Source organism: Tripterygium wilfordii, chromosome 6 (genome assembly GCF_013401445.1).
Source record: "Tripterygium wilfordii isolate XIE 37 chromosome 6, ASM1340144v1, whole genome shotgun sequence".
Taxonomy (NCBI): domain Eukaryota; kingdom Viridiplantae; phylum Streptophyta; class Magnoliopsida; order Celastrales; family Celastraceae; genus Tripterygium; species Tripterygium wilfordii.
In genome coordinates, this window is record NC_052237.1 from 12028925 (window position 1) to 12046750 (window position 17826).

Sequence of the window (17826 nt, forward strand, 5' to 3'; positions counted from 1 at the left end):
ATACATTGTAGATTGTCTTCCTAAATGTTGGGTCTCATCTAACCGATGTAAGACATTTTGTATCCTCACTCTCTCTTGAACTTATGAGCTTGATTATGCAACGTCCAATAAGTAGACTATACAGAGTAAGATCCTTGTGGTACCATCACTTTGTGGGTATATAATATATTGTATATAAGGATATCTGGAAAACTCAGAAGGCAACCCAAAACCCAAACAATGAAGTCCATTTTAGGATTGAGTTTATGCTAATAGATGTTTGAATCATTGTCTGTTTTGAGCCTTAAAACAAACTCACAGAGTTTTGTCCTTAAAAGAGCCCTATGCTATTGAGAGGAGTTCGACTCAAACTAACTTAATTATAAACAACACGTTTGACTCTCACCGAACATATATGAGACACATTTTGTATTATGACAAAGGCCAAACTTAGAACTCATGTATCATAGCTGAACATAATTACATCCCTACCTCCTGTAGAACTTGCCTGTCACGTGCATGTGCTGAGGCTGCAAATGGTATAAACCTAATGAGAGCATAATATTGGGTGTCAAATCAACCTTCTGGACTCCTTAGTCTAACACTCTTAACTACTTCCTCATACAATGTTCAGAAAAAGCAAAAGGGCATATAAATCATCAAAAACAAGATAGACAGGATCCATACCATCCCCTAAAAACCACCAAAACTGTTCATTCCATTACTCCCAAATATGGGTTCGTGGGTAGCATCATATGCTCCTCTTTACCAAAAACATATGAGAATAAATATATTCACAACAAAACTAACACTTGCACACAAAGATTTATAAAGCCAAAAAACGATCTCAAGCTAATCCTGCATGTCAATTTTTTGCTAATTTATGACATACTGGTGGCTCCACACTAACCACAACCCAAAAATCCAATACAAAAACATTATTGTAATCAGCATAGAACAGAAATCTGTAAAGCAATACAAAGATCTTAGAACCGGCGGTATCCACGGTCAGCCAGCCTTCCTGATGGGCATTCATATGCCATATGGCCCCTGCCACCACAGTTGTGACAAATGACCATAGCAATAGTTCCCATGCAGTCCCTGCTCATGTGGCCAACCTGGTTGCAGTTCCTGCAGACCACCACATCTCTGTAACCAACATATCTACCCACACCAGCACCACCCCTTGGTGCAAGATCACCCTTTGGGCAATTCCTAGCTAGATGCCCAGAAATATTACACAAGTTGCAGACAGGGTCATTCTGACATTCGCGTGCAATGTGACCAGATTTCCTGCAATTTTTGCATGCTTTATCATTTGTGCAGTCAGCTGCAATATGCCCAGGCTTAAAGCAATTGTTGCAGAGTCTCGAGTTTCCTGATGGCTCAGTATTTGTGCAGTCTCTGGCACGATGCCCACCCTTGCCACATGAATGGCAAACACCCTCATTGGGACAACTACTGGCCTGATGCCCCGGCTCTCGGCAATTCCAACACCGCGTCTGTGTGGTGCACTCTGATGCAAGGTGCCTGAAAAGAACGTGTGTTATATGAATCACTGAAATGCACACAATATCAAAAACAACAATAAAAACAAATGACAATACATTCGACTGCAAAAAATAATCATTACCCTGGAAGGTCACAATTGTTACAAACTGCCTCATTCCGACATTCCCTTGCAAAATGACCAGGCCGCTTGCAGTTGTTGCACAGTTTGTTTTGGCTGGACATGTAAACCACAAATCTTAGCAACCAGCATATATACAATCAAATCAAACAATCCAAATAAGATAAATCAAGGTGTTATTAGTAATATTTCATAACTGTCACACCCTATATAATCCTCGTTCTTTTCATCGTTCACAATCATCATCTTTTTTTTTTTAATCATTGCTTTTCGAAACCAATGACTCCAAGAACAAAGCTACAAAAAATTTCAATGATAATCAAAGTTTTAGAGGAATATATAAAGATACATTCTACGAGGTACAATTTAAGTGTTTGGCACCAGTTTTTCAGAATTGTTCGACTGTTTCTACACTAGTGTTCTAGGAAGCTAGGGAAACTTTCTTTCTTCTGGACGATTGAAAACAATAAACACCTTTAAAATGTTTCCACAGTTTTCATTTCCATAAAAGCTAGTGAAAAAATTGATCCCTAGGTCTTGCTCTGGGTCTCTAGAAGATGAACTAAAAGATTGGACAGCTCTGCACATCAACAAGGCAAAAAGAGCAGCTGATCTCTATGATTCCTTTGGTATTCAAACCTGCAGGAGAATTCGGCTAGGAAGAAGCAGGAACATCTCCAAAGGTTCAGAGACTCAGCTAGTAAGAGCTCTAGAAGAATAGTTCAGCACTGCGAAACTCTGGTTTTCTTGTCATTGTGATAGTAGTTCATGCAATGTTCTAGAACATTTAAGTTTTTGCTCTCTCAGACTTGTAATTCAGGGCGGCACTCCCTTGGTGTCTGGTAAAAAAGTTCATTTTCGCTAGAACAATTAACAACCCCATTCTGAAGTTCTGTTCTTTTTGGCTCGTCAAAATTGTTCTGCACACTACCTTATATTATGCTGGATTGAAAGAGTTTATATCAGTTTCTGCTTTCATTTGGCAAATATAGTAAAATGTAAAATAAGGTCATGTTTAACCTATTCCAAAGGATTTTGCTAATGTGTGTCTTCTGCCTTCATTATCTTGGCAAAACAATCTGAAGAACTACCCATGAAACACACCCATGCTTCTCTTATCACACAGCTGGCACACTACAACTATAAGAGATCGTTTTCAGTCCCAAAAAAATATTTGAACTGCCGGACCAGTTCCCCTGAGGCAATGTCACACTATAACTAATTAACTATAGAGATTATTTTTGGATCATCCAAGGCTATTTGTTGAAAAAAAGAATACATCTCATTAACCAAAAAAAATACTTGAACTTCCGGGCCCTCCCCCTGACACAAGGTCTCTCAACACAAGTTCCATGCATCAAATTGCACATCGTATATGGAGCTAGACAGTCTGAGAATAATGCAGATAAAAGGTAACAATTTAACTATCAGCATGAAACAAAACTAAAATGCAACCCTGCATCAACTACAAATTTCTTGGTCAGAAAGCACCTGAGTCAAATTCTAGAGCGTGAAAGTAACAAATGGAATTTATAATTGAGTAGATAATGATCCTGCTTCCAGAAAATTCTGTACAGAACTCATGCTAAGAAGATGTCCTCACAATTTTAACAAAGAATTGAATCGTCAAAGGTTATTCATGACAGGCTGTCTGTGCAACCCAAAGAGCAAACATAAATTTCTTCATAGCAAGTAGCAGTCAGGGAGGGGGAAAAGAGCCTTAAAAAACTAAAGGATTTACGTTTCGCCTTATATAAATTTCCGTCTTGCCTCGAGGAGTGGCAGAACTTACGAAGAATTATTCATCCTATGCAAAAGAACATCAAATAGGTATTGCTTTTGATGTCAAACTGTCCTAGAGAAATGCATTAACATGCATATGCTTGCTATACCCGACAAAAATAAAAGGGATAGAGATGAGCAATTTTAGGTTATAAAATATGATATGCATGACTTGTAAGTTGTAACAGCTCGAGGATAAACTAAAAAATAAAACACTAAATTTAAAAATCTGAACAAATCCCGACGACAAATCTAGCAAAGGGGCTCATTGAGAAAATACATAAATTATATGAGAGCTTTGTCATTTTAATATGAATGAAAACCACGATTTTCTCTCCTTAAGTTATTCTACTTTCTACCGGCAATGCACATTCTGATAAAAACAAAACAAAATAGAAGCAAAGAAACTGAAAACCATATAACCTTGAACCACGATGTGGCTCTCTCCTATAAGGTGCATCACGAGAGGAATAGCGCCGAGTTTGGATCTTGTGATCTCGTGGGCTCCTGCTCCGGCTCCGGCTCCTACTCCGACTCCGATTCCTACTCCTACTTCGGCTCCTACCACTGCTCATGCTCCAGCTCCTGTTTCGTGAACCCATGTTCAAAGCCTCACGTCAATCACTGAAGACCACTAAACACACCACTGCCACCACCAACACAGCTCCTGCAACTACCCTGTCAACACCAATCACACACCCAACAATTATCTCCATTTTTTCCACTTCAGACTTCTATCTTAACCCTTCAAGAAAAATGCCAAATTCCAACACATAATGAAATGTCGCCCACACCCTCACAATTCACCGGACCCTGAAGCATACCATGTATACACACAAATATACAATTCTTCAATCGGAACATGTCTTCCATGGAGAACCATCTAACTCATCCGAGGCAGAAATGCTCAGTTAGCGCACAGTTTTTATAGTTAGGCAAAACATATAACCAAAAAAACTCAAAAAATGCAAGAAAGATGAAATGAAAGAGAACCTTCATACATGTTTCATGGTCAACATTCCTAAGTTTTAAATTGCAACCAGTTGTCTTTAACAGAACAACTTGATGGTGAAGAAGTGAACAAGAATATTCATGACCACGCACTTCACTTTTGCTAAAACAGTAAAACTAGCTAATAGCCTAATAGTAATTGTTAATCAAACTATCAATTACGAATCACAGTGACATGTCTTTAAGAGTTTTATCACAACAAACACATTATCCTTTGCTCGATTTAGGGTCATTCATTGATTTCAGTCCACTCCAAAGAATGGTATTAACTAATTCAACAAAATCACCTGAGAGTGCATTGACACTAACACAACCAACATTTTGAGTGCACGCGTACACCGCGAGTGCTTGCCTAATAAATGAATCCCTGCTCATTAATTTTGAGTTTCTCCACCAATGTGATAGCTTGTTTGACACACGCAACCCCAAATACCAAAATCAAGAAACTTTAAACACAGATATTTTATCCAAGGAATATTATGTACACTAGAGGTCACAGGTTCAATTCCTAGAAAATTAATTAATCTTTGTTAAATTCTCAAACATGGGCAAAAATTGGGGGAAAAAAAAGACCACAAGAAAATTTTATATATCACCAAAAAGAGATCATCATCAAGACTGTTTCATACTTTCCACCTTAACCCCATAAAAAATAATATGTGGTATTGCATGTCTTTTGAATCAAAGACACTAAGCAGAAGCAGACACCAGTTTACATGGAAAAAAAAAGTATAAGTACTCTCAAATTGGCATGCAACAGGTCATTTAGTACCATTTCTAACATGCTTGCAGACTTGACATTCTGCTATCAATTAAAATTACTTGGACTATCTGTGTGTATGCGAATGCAAATGAAACCTTCAATGGTAAACCATAAATCTGTCACTCTCATCTGCACTGACCATGCTGGCTAAATCCCTGGCCTAATTTGACATTAATTTTTAAATTTATTAACTCCATTCTCCAGACTTGTCCACATGAGTATGTCTACGAAATAAAAGGGTACCACAGTTCACAGTTATAGAATATTTAGTCATTGCGCTGTATGACAAGGGATTTTAGCTAGAAAATGTTTTCGTACAATGATGTGGAACCTCTCTCAAAGAGTAACAACAGATTTCCAATATAACATCATACCATATGAGAAGATCATACACAACCCACAGAAAAGTGCATATCATTAATTTCTGTAGTCTATACTATAAAAGATATGATAAGAAAATTACCGATATGCAATTCTCTGTTATGTATTCCACTTGTCAAAATGCAGTACCGTATATTAGGATCATCATTAGAAAAAGGTATTAATGCAGTCAATAGTGTGTAAACAACAAGATTTCTTATTTATTAGTCTAACAAACGCATGGTTATCGATCTAAATCCAAACAGCCCCGTTACGGTAAAGTTGATTGGAAAATAAAATCAGCAACAAACTTATCAAACATTAAACATAATGATGCAATTTCAACAATTGTCAACTTACTTGTTAGTTCATGGTCATCTTTTCGCCCAACAGAACAATAACTTAACGAACAAGACAACATGCGTATATAAAAGTAACTCAAGTCCATAAAACTTTAATATCTTAAATCGGTTATTTTGTCACTAAGTTGAACTAAAAACAAAAAATGGTTACAAGCAGGGAGGCTGCTTCCATCTTCCATCATGTAAACCTATAATACATAGCTTTCATTTATGCAATATTTACTACTGCCTCAAATTCACAAGTATAAACTGTAATATATGTCTTATTTCTCAATCCCACCATCAAATAAAAATGAGAAAAATGAATATGAAACACAAGCTTCCTGCTTCCTATGTGCCATAAAGTCAAAACCAAAGAAGCAGAAGCAGTCTACTGACAAATTTCCATATAATGATCCCCTCAGACTCTTAAAATTCATGCAGGCGAATATGGAAATATAACAAACAGTCAGACACGACAACCAGAACACATGCATTGCGGTACTTTGCTCCACAAAATATCGTTATTAAAAAACATGAATGTTCAATAAGTCTCATAAAAACAGAAACAAGGTGTTGAAAAAACATAGGTACCAATATGGCCGGTCAAAAATACCCATCTGTTACGAATGAGGAATCATCAGTAATTAGTTTAGGCTACGATTTCAAACATAACTCGATATCAAAGAATGACCAATCATTCTTACAGCTACCACCCTCAACATTTACACAACTTCAAAAAAACGAGAAATTATCACAAGATACGAATCGGCAAGCTCACTCTATATGTTTAATTTCCAATGCAAACCTAATTAACAAATCCATAAACACATTTTCGTCACATATATAACAGCTTTGCAATAGACTAACACGCACATTGCAAAACCCTAAATGATAGGCATGAGAAAGAATACCCCAGCTCCAGTGGTGAAAGATCGAATAATACTAGGGCTTCCACAAACAGGCAGTGAAGATAGATAAGCTAAAATCGACGAATCAAGCAACGAAGTAGAAAAGCAATAGAAAAATCTAAGAATTATGGATAGAATTTACGGACCCGTAAGCAAGGGGAGGAGCTTGAAGCTAAATCGGTCCCGAACGTGAGAACGAATGAGCGGGTTTGTTGTTCGGAATGGTGGGGTATGTAATAAACAAATAGGGTTTGAATACTCCTAATTAGGTTTTGGTCTTATTTTTTTCGTTGACACTTGACTAACTTGTAAAAGAAAATATTACTAATATCTATTAATATGAGAAGGTGAATTTAGTTAAGAATCGTGGTGGAAGGATTTTCCTATGCGCAAGCGCTGATTCTTGAAAATCCGTCCCTCACCAATCTTTTGGCATGAGCCTTACTTAAGGTACTGTCTGTTTGGGTCTAGATATACTCACTCTCCCATCACCAAGAGGTCATGCACCTTAATAATGAGGGAGGCAGGGCTTTGCGCTCAATTAAATCCGAAAAAGCCTTGGCACAAAGCGGACAATACCTTAAACATGGCTCATATCCAAAGATTAGTGAAGGGTGAAAACAAGAGGTCATGGGTTCCAACAGTGAGGGAGGCTGGGCTTTGCGCTCAATTAAATTCGTGAGGACCCACGCCCAAAACGGACAATACCTTAAACAATGCTCATACCCAAAGATTAGTAAAGGGTAGAAGCAAGAGGTCATGGGTTCTAACAGTGAGGGAGGTAGGGCTTTGCGCTGAATTAAATCCGTGAGGATCAAGACCCAAAGCGGACAATGTCTTAAACCAGGCTCATGCCCAAAGATGAGTGAAGGGCGGGCTTCCAAGAATCAACACTTGGGCTTAGTAAAATCCTTCCACTACAACAATAATGTCAATTACTTCCTAGTTAATTTAATTCTCTGGCATTTTCTTAAAAGAATTTAAGAAGATTTCATTGCTCCAAACATGTTATACAATCCACAGCAATAACATAGTTGACACACGAATGAAAATCTTCAAACCAAACACGAAAACCTTTCAAAACTTTGAAATTCCTAGCAAGAATGTGAGCAACTTCGTTTCACTCATGACTAGGAACATGAATAAAAGCTAAAAGTCACATAACTCGAGCAATCTTCTTATCAGCATATGAGATATGTCCAAAAATTGGTATATATATTATGTTGTATGATATGATATATACAAATATCATCACGAACTATTAATTGAAAATGATTAGGTGAATATGATAGAGCTAGCATAACTGTTTTTTATGCGACACAGGAGCAGCTTTGCCTCCACCGGTGTCCGGTACTGGATCCCAAGCCGTTGTCATCTTCTAATTCCATGATTGCTGGTTGTGACTCATTGTTTGCTCTCTCCAGGGGCGGAGTCAAGAATTTTAGTGAGGGGGCCAAAAAGTTGACGGGAGTTCGCTGCCCCCGAAATTTTTTTTAGGGTTAGTAACTGAAAAGTTAATTAATTTCTCATTGATTATATAGCAAAATTACAGTGAAAGATACCACGTACTTACAAAGACCCTTACCTCATCTGTTCCTCAGTCCTCGGACCTCAATCCCCTTGAAGTCGCACTCGGATACGAGCCACGACACTTAAGGTTTAAAAAAAGAAAGAAATATGGGTCAAAGGAGAATAATAGGTTTCAAAAAAACAAAATATTGATAGGTTTAAAAAAAGAGAGAAATGTTGATAAAAGGAGAAGAGTGGATTTAAAAAGGGGGAAAAAAAAAGAGATATGCTTGAGTTAAAATTCGAACTGAAAGACCCTGACCTCATCTGCTCCTCAGTCCTCGGACCTCAATCCCCTTGAAGTCGCACTCGGATACGAGCCACGACACTTAAGGTTTAAAAAAAGAAAGAAATATGAGTCAAAGGAGAATAATAGGTTTAAAAAAAAAAATGTTGATAGGTTAAAAAAAAGAGAGAAATGTTGGTAAAAGGAGAACAGTGGATTTAAAAAGGGGAAAAAAAAGAGATATGCTTGAGTTAAAATTCGAACTGATCATATGATAATGATATAAAAGATCACAATTGTCGCCACTAGACCAACCGGTAGAGTTTGACGTGTTTTGTACAAAATATATATATAATTGTTAATTTTTTTCCCAAAATCCAGGGGGGCCTGGGCCCCCCTGGTCCCCACGTGGCTCTGCCCCTGGCTCTCTCCTCCTTATTACTTGTGTTCTTTCCGATCAGCGATGATGCTTCTGCTGCTGTTGATGATAGATCTACTACCATAATAATTAGCATCAAAATCATGCAAAATATGTGCATATTTTGCTTCATGCTTTGTAGAACATGTTGTACCTATTCGAGCTTAATTACTTGTTTAGCTATGTTTATTGCGTCGATGGACCAAATCGAGCAGTATCTCTCACCTCCGGTAAACGTGTAATTGGTGGATGCAAGACTATTTTATGAAATAAATACACAATATCTTAACGTTGGGTGGTGGTACATGCGTTTTCAAGTAGGCGAAATACTCATATGTAATCAATTAGTTTTTTCTCCTCCTTTTTTTTTTTGTGCAAAACTAATGAACACTTTGATGCTTCGCCCTTATTTCCTTTGATAAATGTGGCTTAGACAATTGATACAAAAGCATTGATTCTACCAACTGTTTGCCAATTAACAACCCCTCAAAAACCATCAAAAGTATATCAAAAATGATCCATTACACCCTTTTTTATGCACCGCAGTCATAAAACTCTTAGATATACAGATCTCTGTTCATGCGGGTCGAATGGTCTGAATTTAAACTCATATCAAATGTAAAAGGGCAAATTTGTGAGAGGTCGTTCATGTTACCCAAAAAAAAGTGATAGATATAAAGAACAAGAGTACTTGAAAAAGTATAATTTGCTCTTTTAAATTTAACCAACAATCGTGATAATTAGTGATAAGCACATGAACGAATATCGATTCAGGGGTAATTGAATTGGATGGAGAGATTAAGCAAATCTAGATAACTAACATACTTTACTTTGCATGTGGAATTGGAGCTGCACTTGCCCCCTTAGGTTGCGGTGAGGGGTTCCAAGCACCATAATCTTCTTCTTCATACATTGGTGATTGAACCAGAAGATACATTTCCACACTCTCAATCTCCCGATCCGGCTCGGCCGGTGGGGATGATGGTGGCAGTGTTGATGACTGGAGAGTCGTTGTCATTATGAGTAAAACTAAGAAAATCATGCTCGAGATGTGCATGACTGACCTAACAAATAATAAGGATGGCGTGACTTTTGGAGAATATGTGTAATAATGCCACTAGAGCTTTTTAATTCATGTTTTGAACTGTTTTCGTTATAGTGCTCATCATCGGGGGGGCATGATTAGTGTATGTTGTCCAACTAATTTGATAAAAAAGAGAGAGAGAGTAACATTGTTATAATTCGAAGAATTTGAGAAGCTAGATGAGACATTTTTCATGTTATAACACTATTCCGCACTGATGGGCTCGGTTATGCGAATCCCAACAAGTGAACTATTTGGGTGGAGGTCTTCATAGGATCGAGCGATGAGAAAAAGCAAGCAGGAAGAATTAGAAAATGGTGGTGAGAAAGATTGGACTCAATCCAAAGGAGGGAGTGGGTTGTTCAGGTCTCCCATTTGTCGTTCTAGATCCAAGGTCCGCACGAATTTGTTCTTTAAAATACGCCTCAAGTGTTGAGGTATTGGGCCCATTTTGCTTAGTTGTTTGGGCTAAGCCCTCTTCATTTATTGTTTGGGCTGGGCCTGTTTGGAACCGATGGCAGTTATTCATTTTTATGGTGCGTTAGGTACAAGGGTAACGGGGTATAATAGTTACAAGGGTAATTAAATTTTAAGTTTACTTGTGTTTGTTATGTCAGTATAACTTTTACTCCTGTAATAAATTTTAGTAATTGAGCTTAGTTTTTACACGTAAAGTTTACTAGTGGGGGCCTGGGTAATAAAAAGTAATGAGAAGTTTTACTCCAACCTATTACCCCTTTAAATAAAAAATTCTAAAAGCCCATAAATTATATATACACATATATATTATATATTATATATATGTGTATATATATACACATATATACACACACATATACACACACTCACATATGCACTGTCTGTGTGTGTATACACACACACACATATATATATACACACACACATATGCACTGTCTGTGTATATATATACATATATATATATATACACATATACATACACACACATATATATATACATATTCACTATCTGTGTATATATATACATATATATATATACACACACACATATACATATACACACACATATATACACACATATGCACTGTCTGTGTATATATACACACACATATGCATTGTCTGTGTATATATATACATATATATATATATATATACACACATACACACACATATACATATACACACACATATAAATATATACATATGCACTGTCTGTGTATATATATACATATATATATACACACACATATATATATACACACACACATATACATATACACACACATATAAATATATACATATACACTGTCTGTGTATATATATACATATATATATAATACACATACATATATACATATACACAGACAGTGCATGCATTGTCTGCGTATATGTGTGTATTATATATATACATACATATTTTATATATATAAATATAAATATAAATATTAAGATAAAAATATACATATTATATATATATAAAAATAAATAATGTCGGGCTTGGTCGGACTCGGGCTGAGCCAAAATTGGTCTGAGGTGTCTGGCTTCTGGTTGGGCTGACCTAAAAAATGGAGCCCATGCCCGCCCAAGGGGTCGGGCAGGGCCGAGCTCAGACCTAGGCCCGCGGGCCAAATGATGACCCATACTCTTGTGTTACGTCTTTGTCATGGATTTGAATGTTATCAGATTATTTTGTTGAAATTGTTAACAATTGTTATTATATATATATGTCTGGCTGTGTGTATATATATGCATATGTATCTATATTTTTAAAATTTTGGTACATGATAGTCGTAACAATAAAAAAACATAATCTCACTTTTTTCTACTTTGGTTCATTACAATAATAACAAACAAGGGTAACGGTATTACACCAGTAATGTATAATCGTAACAAACAAGAGTAATGAATACTTGGGTAAATTTTACCCTTCTTTACCAAATAAGGGTAATACTTATTCTTCATAATTATTATTACCCTTATAACATTTCCATGGATAACAAATTATACCCCCAAATTCTTACCCTCATACCAAACGCACCCTTAGAGTACATAAAGGTAACCATGAAATTCGACCGGTATAAGCATGAGAAGTGTCGGTTCTATACATTCAGTGGCAAACCGTTACGCAGGCCAACTGCAACTATGCTTCTCAAGGAGCTCCATCTCCTTCTCTCTCGCCAGTTCCATCCACGCCCACATGATTGCTTCTGGGTTCGAACCGCGGGACCATATTCGTAACCGTTTGATTGATGTATATTGCAAATCCTCTAAACTAGCGTACGCGAAACACCTGTTCGACGAAATTCCTGAACCAGATATTGTTGCAAGAACGACGATCATTTCAGCTTACTCTGCCACTGGGAATCTAAAGCTGGCGAGGGGGATTTTTAGTAAAACCCCACTTAGTATGAGAGATACTGTTTTCTACAACGCCATGATCACGGCTTATTCGCATAATGATGACGGTCAAGCTGCTGTTGAGCTATTCTGTAATATGAGACGTAATGATTTTAAGCCTGACAATTTTACTTTCACAAGTGTGCTTGGTGCTTTGGCTTTTGTTGCTGATGGTGAAAAGCAGTGCCAGCAGATGCATTGTGCGGTATTGAAGTCAGGCACCGGATGGGTTACTTCGGTTCTGAATGCACTCATATCTGTTTATATTAATTGTGCAACGTCGCCATCAGTATCATCAACATCATCATTGATGGGTGCAGCTAGACGGCTGTTCGATGAAATGCCCGTGAGAGATGAGTTGTCATGGACGACGGTGATTACAGGATACGTGAGGAATGATGATCTTGATACGGCTCGGGAGTTACTTGATGGAATGACTGAAAAATTGGGGGTGGCATGGAATGCCATGATTTCTGGTTACATTCACCATGGGCTCTATCAAGATGCATTGGAATTGTTTAGGAAGATGCTTTCCATGGGAATTCAGCTGGATGAATTTACATACACAAGCCTTGTTAGCGGTTGTGCTAATGCTGGTTTTTTCCAGTTGGGGAAGGAGGTGCATGCTCATATTCTGAGAACAGTGCCGAAACCAGCCCCAGATTTTTCCCTGCCTGTGAACAATGCACTGGTCACCTTGTACTGTAGATGTGAGAAAGTTGACAAGGCAAAAAATATTTTTGAGAAGATGCCAATGAGAGATGTAGTTTCATGGAATGCAGTCTTATCCGGTTATGTGAATGCAGGGAAGATTGATGAAGCTAGATCCCTTTTTAAGGAAATGCCTGAGAGGAACGCTCTGACATGGATTGTAATGATATCAGGATTAGCCCAGAATGGTTATGGGGAAGAAAGTTTAAAGCTGTTCAACTGGATGAAATTCAATGGTTTTGAACCATGTGATTATGCGTTTGCAGGAGCAATTACTTCTTCTGGTGTGCTTGGTTCACTAGAGCAAGGAAGGCAGCTCCATGCACAGCTTCTAAAATACGGGTTTGAGTCAAGCCTGTCAGCAGAAAATTCTCTAATAACGATGTATTCAAGATGTGGTGTTGTTGAGGCTGCCCATCGTGTGTTCCTTACAATGCCTTATGTGGATTCAGTGTCTTGGAATGCCATGGTTGCGGCTCTGGGGCAACATGGACATGGTCATCAAGCAATAGAGCTTTATGAAGAAATGTTGAAAGCAGGCATAGTACCTGATCGAATAACTTTTCTCAACGTTCTCTCAGCTTGTAGCCATGCAGGTTTGGCTGAGGAAGGAGGCCATTATTTTGACTCCATGTATACCTTTTATGGTATAGCACCAGGTGAAGATCATTATGCTCGTTTTATCGATTTGTTATGTAGGGCAGGAAAATTTTCAGAAGCCAAGGATGTGATTGAATCAATGCCTTTTGAACCTGGGGCACCAATTTGGGAGGCTCTTCTTGCTGGTTGTCGAATCCACGGAAACATGGATTTGGGGATTCAAGCTGCAGAACGACTATTTGAGATGATTCCACAACATGATGGAACCTATGTACTTTTGTCAAACATGTACGCTGTTATGGGTCGTCGAGATGATGTGGCTAAAGTACGGAAGTTAATGAGGGACCGAGGCGTGAAGAAGGAGCCTGGTTGCAGCTGGATTGATGTTGAAAATAAGGTCCATGTATTCTTAGTTGATGACACGGGGCACCCTGAGGTGCTAGCAGTTTACAATTATCTTGAGCAACTGGGATTGGAGATGAGAAAACTAGGATATGTCCCTGACACAAAGTTTGTCTTGCATGATATGGAGGCTGCCCAAAAGGAATATGCATTGTCTACTCATAGTGAGAAACTTGCAGTTGCGTATGGACTTATGAAACTTCCTCCTGGAGCAACAGTTAGAGTTTTCAAGAATCTTAGAATATGTGGGGATTGCCATAATGCTTTCATGTTTATGTCTAAACTGGTACAGAGAGAGATTGTGGTGAGAGATGGAAAGAGATTTCATCATTTTAGGGATGGTAAATGTTCTTGCGGTGGTTACTGGTAGGCGATGTTTCTTTTAATCTGGAGATAATACCACTCAATAGTCAATACCCCATTAGAATTTTAAGAATCTTAGAATATATGGTGATTGACATCATGCTTTCAACTTGATGTCTAAAGTGGTGGAGATGGAGATTGTGGGAAGATACAGAAAGAGATTTCATCATTTTAGGGGTGGTAAATGCTCTTGCAGTGATTACTGGTGGACAGAAATTTTCTTAAATTATGGGATTGGTTACCATTCTAGACGGTGATGGTTTGAACTGATGTAAACTGGAGCCGTGCTTCAGTATATATCTAGTGTCTGAAACGTAAAAAATGTCTACCAGAGAGAGATATATATACATTGCACTGCCTCTTTTGCCTCTTCCAAGACCCCAGACATGGTGTTCCAGAGATGAAAAATCGACAATTAGGATTGCCATTTGAGATACACGATTTGTGATAGTTGGACCCTGCAGGGCATAAACTGAAACGGCATTGCACCGCACCCTTTCCAAGATCCCAGACGTAGTTTCAATCACGCTGAGAAGACAATGCAACCACTAAGATTGACAATTGCTAAAGGTGGGATACACACTGATTCTTTTGTTGGATTATAGTTTGCATAGCTATTGTGCAATTTTTACTTGATATTTTGATTTATAATGCTGTATTGAATGGCAGAATTGCAGGGTTTTGACCCTCTACAATTGATTTCTGAGCAAAATTTGTGCAGTAATAATTGTACTGGAAAATTTTGATATTAGCTACCAGATTTTTAGTTGAATTCTGTTGTTCATATAAAGTCTGACATACTTCCATGGTGGCATGGTGCCGTATGTCGTGTCTTAGAATAAGAAATAATTAAGGAAATTTTTGTTGAATTAAACTTTGGAAATGCCATGTCTTCAGGGTATGAAGGATCTCAATCGCGAGAGACAAATGTTGAGCAAGCAAATACAGAAGAAGTTTCCTAGAAAGGAGAGAGAAGTTCTTTATCAGAAGTGGGGTATTGGGTTGAAGACGAGGCAGAGGAGCCTAAAGTTGGCGAATCGCTTGTGGACAGATATAAGAGACCTGGACCATATAAAGGAGAGTGCAGCTCTTGTGGCACGGTTGGTTGGGGTTGTAGAGCCCGGTCAAGTCCCTAAGGAAATATTTGGACTCGGCTTTGTACCTCCTCGCCCCATGAAAAAGAGATCTTAAAGCTGGAGATCTTACAGCTTGAAATCTAACTTGTCTTCTCTGCTATGAATCTGTTGGAGGTGGGAAGGTAAATGTGTGGCTAATGCTCTTTTATTTTTCATATTCAGAAAGCAAATTGTAAGGCTTTTAAGCAATCTTTAGAATTGGAATTCCATACGTGATTTGATTTTAACAAATGCTGTCACTAGCCAACACTTCCAGATAGCTTCAACCACCAAATATATTAAGCTCAAACAATTCAGATGTAGTTCAATATCTTAGTGAAAATGCATTCCAACTACAAGCAGCTTAAAGACCCAAGCAAATCATAATAACAAACCAACCCTGTTGAGAGTACCAAAAATAATACTCAATTATTCTACAAGAGCTCCGATCGATCCATAAGTTACAGCATCTGATAACAAGCTAATTTTATTGCAGCAAGAAACTAATTTCTATCGCTATATTCTACTTCCAGTTATAGCCAATACCCTGTCCAGTGGGTAAACAATCACACACATGAAAAATAATATGAACCACAAAACAATTGCCCAGCTACACCAATGCTTAAAACTGAGCAAATATAGAAATAGTTCTTTGAAACGAACAAACACCAAGCAAAAAGCCATCTTTTTTACTCAGCTCTTGACTGACCAGCACGAGAAGAGAGAATGATGCCAACAATCAAGCCATAAAGAGCCAGAGCTTCGGCAAAAATGAGAATAAGGATCATCCCCACAAAGAGCTTAGGCTGTTGTGCATTAGCTCTGCAACAAAGATCAGAACATTAATATACCACCTCACATCCAATGTTTTAACCAACTACTCTCCAGAACAAGTGGTTAGAGTATCGGAAAAAAAATGCTATACGCCATACAACAAGAACCATGTAGAAAAAATCACGTTCATGCAGCCAGAAACAGAATTTATTCCATTCGGGAACAATAGAGTCAAGGGGCACACAACCCTTAACAACTGGGAACCATGAATTAGCCAAGTTGGCAGTATTATTATTACAACTCAAAATCAAGCTCCTTTAGCAACTCTGAGATGCATACACAAGCATGAGAATAACAGCAACTTCCAACACTTCATCATTGTCATCAACTCTTCATCCCAAAGAAGATGGGGTTGGCTATACGAACCCAACAGACGTATATTCTTTCCCATTCATTCCTATCTACAGCTACATTCTCGACTGGTCCTGTGAATTCCACCACTCCACGTCCTTTATCAATTCCATCCAACTCTGTTATCATCTTCTAATTCTCTTTCTAGCATCTCCCACTTGAATTTTATCACTTTATACACCACTGCATCAATGACCCTATCTAATACATAACTCCAATCTCTCAACACTTAACCCAGCAACTATTATGAAAGAACATTGATACAAAGAAAACTTATTATTCCAAGAGAAATTATTGCATCTCAAGACTTAACACTATCAGAGAGAAGAACAACACTGCATCAAACCAGCTATGAATAAAAAAACACGTCATCAACTAAACCAAAAACAGATGAAGTCATCATAAGAAAATTTACCTAACACCGGCATCGCCAACAATCCCAATAGCCATACCGGCAGACAACCCGGCAAGACCACAAGCAAGACCAGAGGAGAGATGCGCATAACCATCGAAAAGGTAATAAGACTTGGCCTTAGGGTTGATACCGGTACTAATAATCACCGCAATAATCAAACCATATATACCTAAAACTCCAGCCATAACCACGGGCACAATCGACTTCATCACCAGTTCTGGCCTCATCACACCCATCGAGGCTACACCAACTCCGCTCTTCGCGGTTCCATAAGCTGCTCCCATACCTGCAAAACACCCGATCAAAACACTAAATCACCATAGATCCATAATCAACACAAAAACAAAGCCTAAAAAGAGAATCAAAACTCTTCATTGATACACAAATCCATATTTAAATCGAATTACAGGAGAAAACGAGGGCAGCAGCAGCGCCGAGGAACCCGAAGAAGGGGGCAGTTTCATCGCCGCTGAAAGTCGAAGACATTTTTCACTGCTTAGGGTTCTGAGGAATCGCAGAGTAGGAGATCGGATCGAAGAAGAAGAAGATGATTCCCACAACACAATAATAGAAGAAGGGAAAAAA

At 38.1% G+C, this 17826-nt stretch overlaps 3 protein-coding genes across 4 annotated transcripts; 1 reads left to right on the top strand and 2 right to left on the bottom strand.

The window, feature by feature from the left end:
* Nucleotides 1–668: 668 nt before the first annotated feature.
* Nucleotides 669–7079, bottom strand: LOC120000799 (cellular nucleic acid-binding protein-like). 2 transcript variants are annotated; one of them, XM_038848935.1, is made up of 4 exons: nt 6924–7079; nt 3815–4069; nt 1613–1705; nt 669–1509 (listed from the first exon to the last, which is right to left on the bottom strand). In XM_038848935.1, exons 2-4 carry the CDS (start codon nt 3991–3993, stop codon nt 966–968), a joined length of 816 nt encoding a protein of 271 aa, XP_038704863.1. In that variant the 5' UTR covers nt 3994–4069; nt 6924–7079; the 3' UTR covers nt 669–965. The 2 variants fall into 2 exon arrangements, with proteins under 2 accessions (XP_038704863.1, XP_038704864.1); XM_038848936.1 differs by lacking the exon at nt 6924–7079 and adding an exon at nt 6781–6917.
* Nucleotides 7080–12136: 5057 nt separating this feature from the next.
* On the top strand, nt 12137–16204 carry LOC120000539 (pentatricopeptide repeat-containing protein At1g25360). Its single transcript, XM_038848654.1, has 2 exons — nt 12137–15096; nt 15424–16204. Exon 1 carries the CDS (start codon nt 12137–12139, stop codon nt 14531–14533), a length of 2397 nt encoding a protein of 798 aa, XP_038704582.1. The 3' UTR covers nt 14534–15096; nt 15424–16204.
* On the bottom strand, nt 16023–17809 carry LOC120000540 (V-type proton ATPase 16 kDa proteolipid subunit). Its single transcript, XM_038848655.1, has 3 exons — nt 17649–17809; nt 17242–17527; nt 16023–16463 (listed from the first exon to the last, which is right to left on the bottom strand). The coding sequence occupies exons 1-3, from the start codon at nt 17725–17727 to the stop codon at nt 16331–16333; spliced, it is 498 nt and encodes a 165-aa protein (XP_038704583.1). The 5' UTR covers nt 17728–17809; the 3' UTR covers nt 16023–16330.
* Between the last annotated feature and the right edge of the window lie 17 nt (nt 17810–17826).

Excerpts from the sequence above, each read along its gene's own strand:
- LOC120000539 (XM_038848654.1), top strand. The coding sequence starts at position 12,137 with ATGAGAAGTGTCGGTTCTATACATTCAGTGGCAAACCGTTACGCAGGC.
- LOC120000540 (XM_038848655.1), bottom strand. The coding sequence starts at position 17,727 with ATGTCTTCGACTTTCAGCGGCGATGAAACTGCCCCCTTCTTCGGGTTC. Across the intron at positions 17,528-17,648 it reads TGCTGCCCTCGTTTTCTCCT|GTATGGGAGCAGCTTATGGA; the intron begins GTAATTCGATTT and ends GGTGTTTTGCAG. Across the intron at positions 16,464-17,241 it reads GTTGGCGATGCCGGTGTTAG|AGCTAATGCACAACAGCCTA; the intron begins GTAAATTTTCTT and ends TCTTTGTTGCAG.
- LOC120000799 (XM_038848935.1), bottom strand. The coding sequence starts at position 3,993 with ATGGGTTCACGAAACAGGAGCTGGAGCATGAGCAGTGGTAGGAGCCGA. Across the intron at positions 1,706-3,814 it reads GAGCCACATCGTGGTTCAAG|CCAAAACAAACTGTGCAACA; the intron begins GTTATATGGTTT and ends TTACATGTCCAG. Across the intron at positions 1,510-1,612 it reads AACAATTGTGACCTTCCAGG|GCACCTTGCATCAGAGTGCA; the intron begins GTAATGATTATT and ends CGTTCTTTTCAG.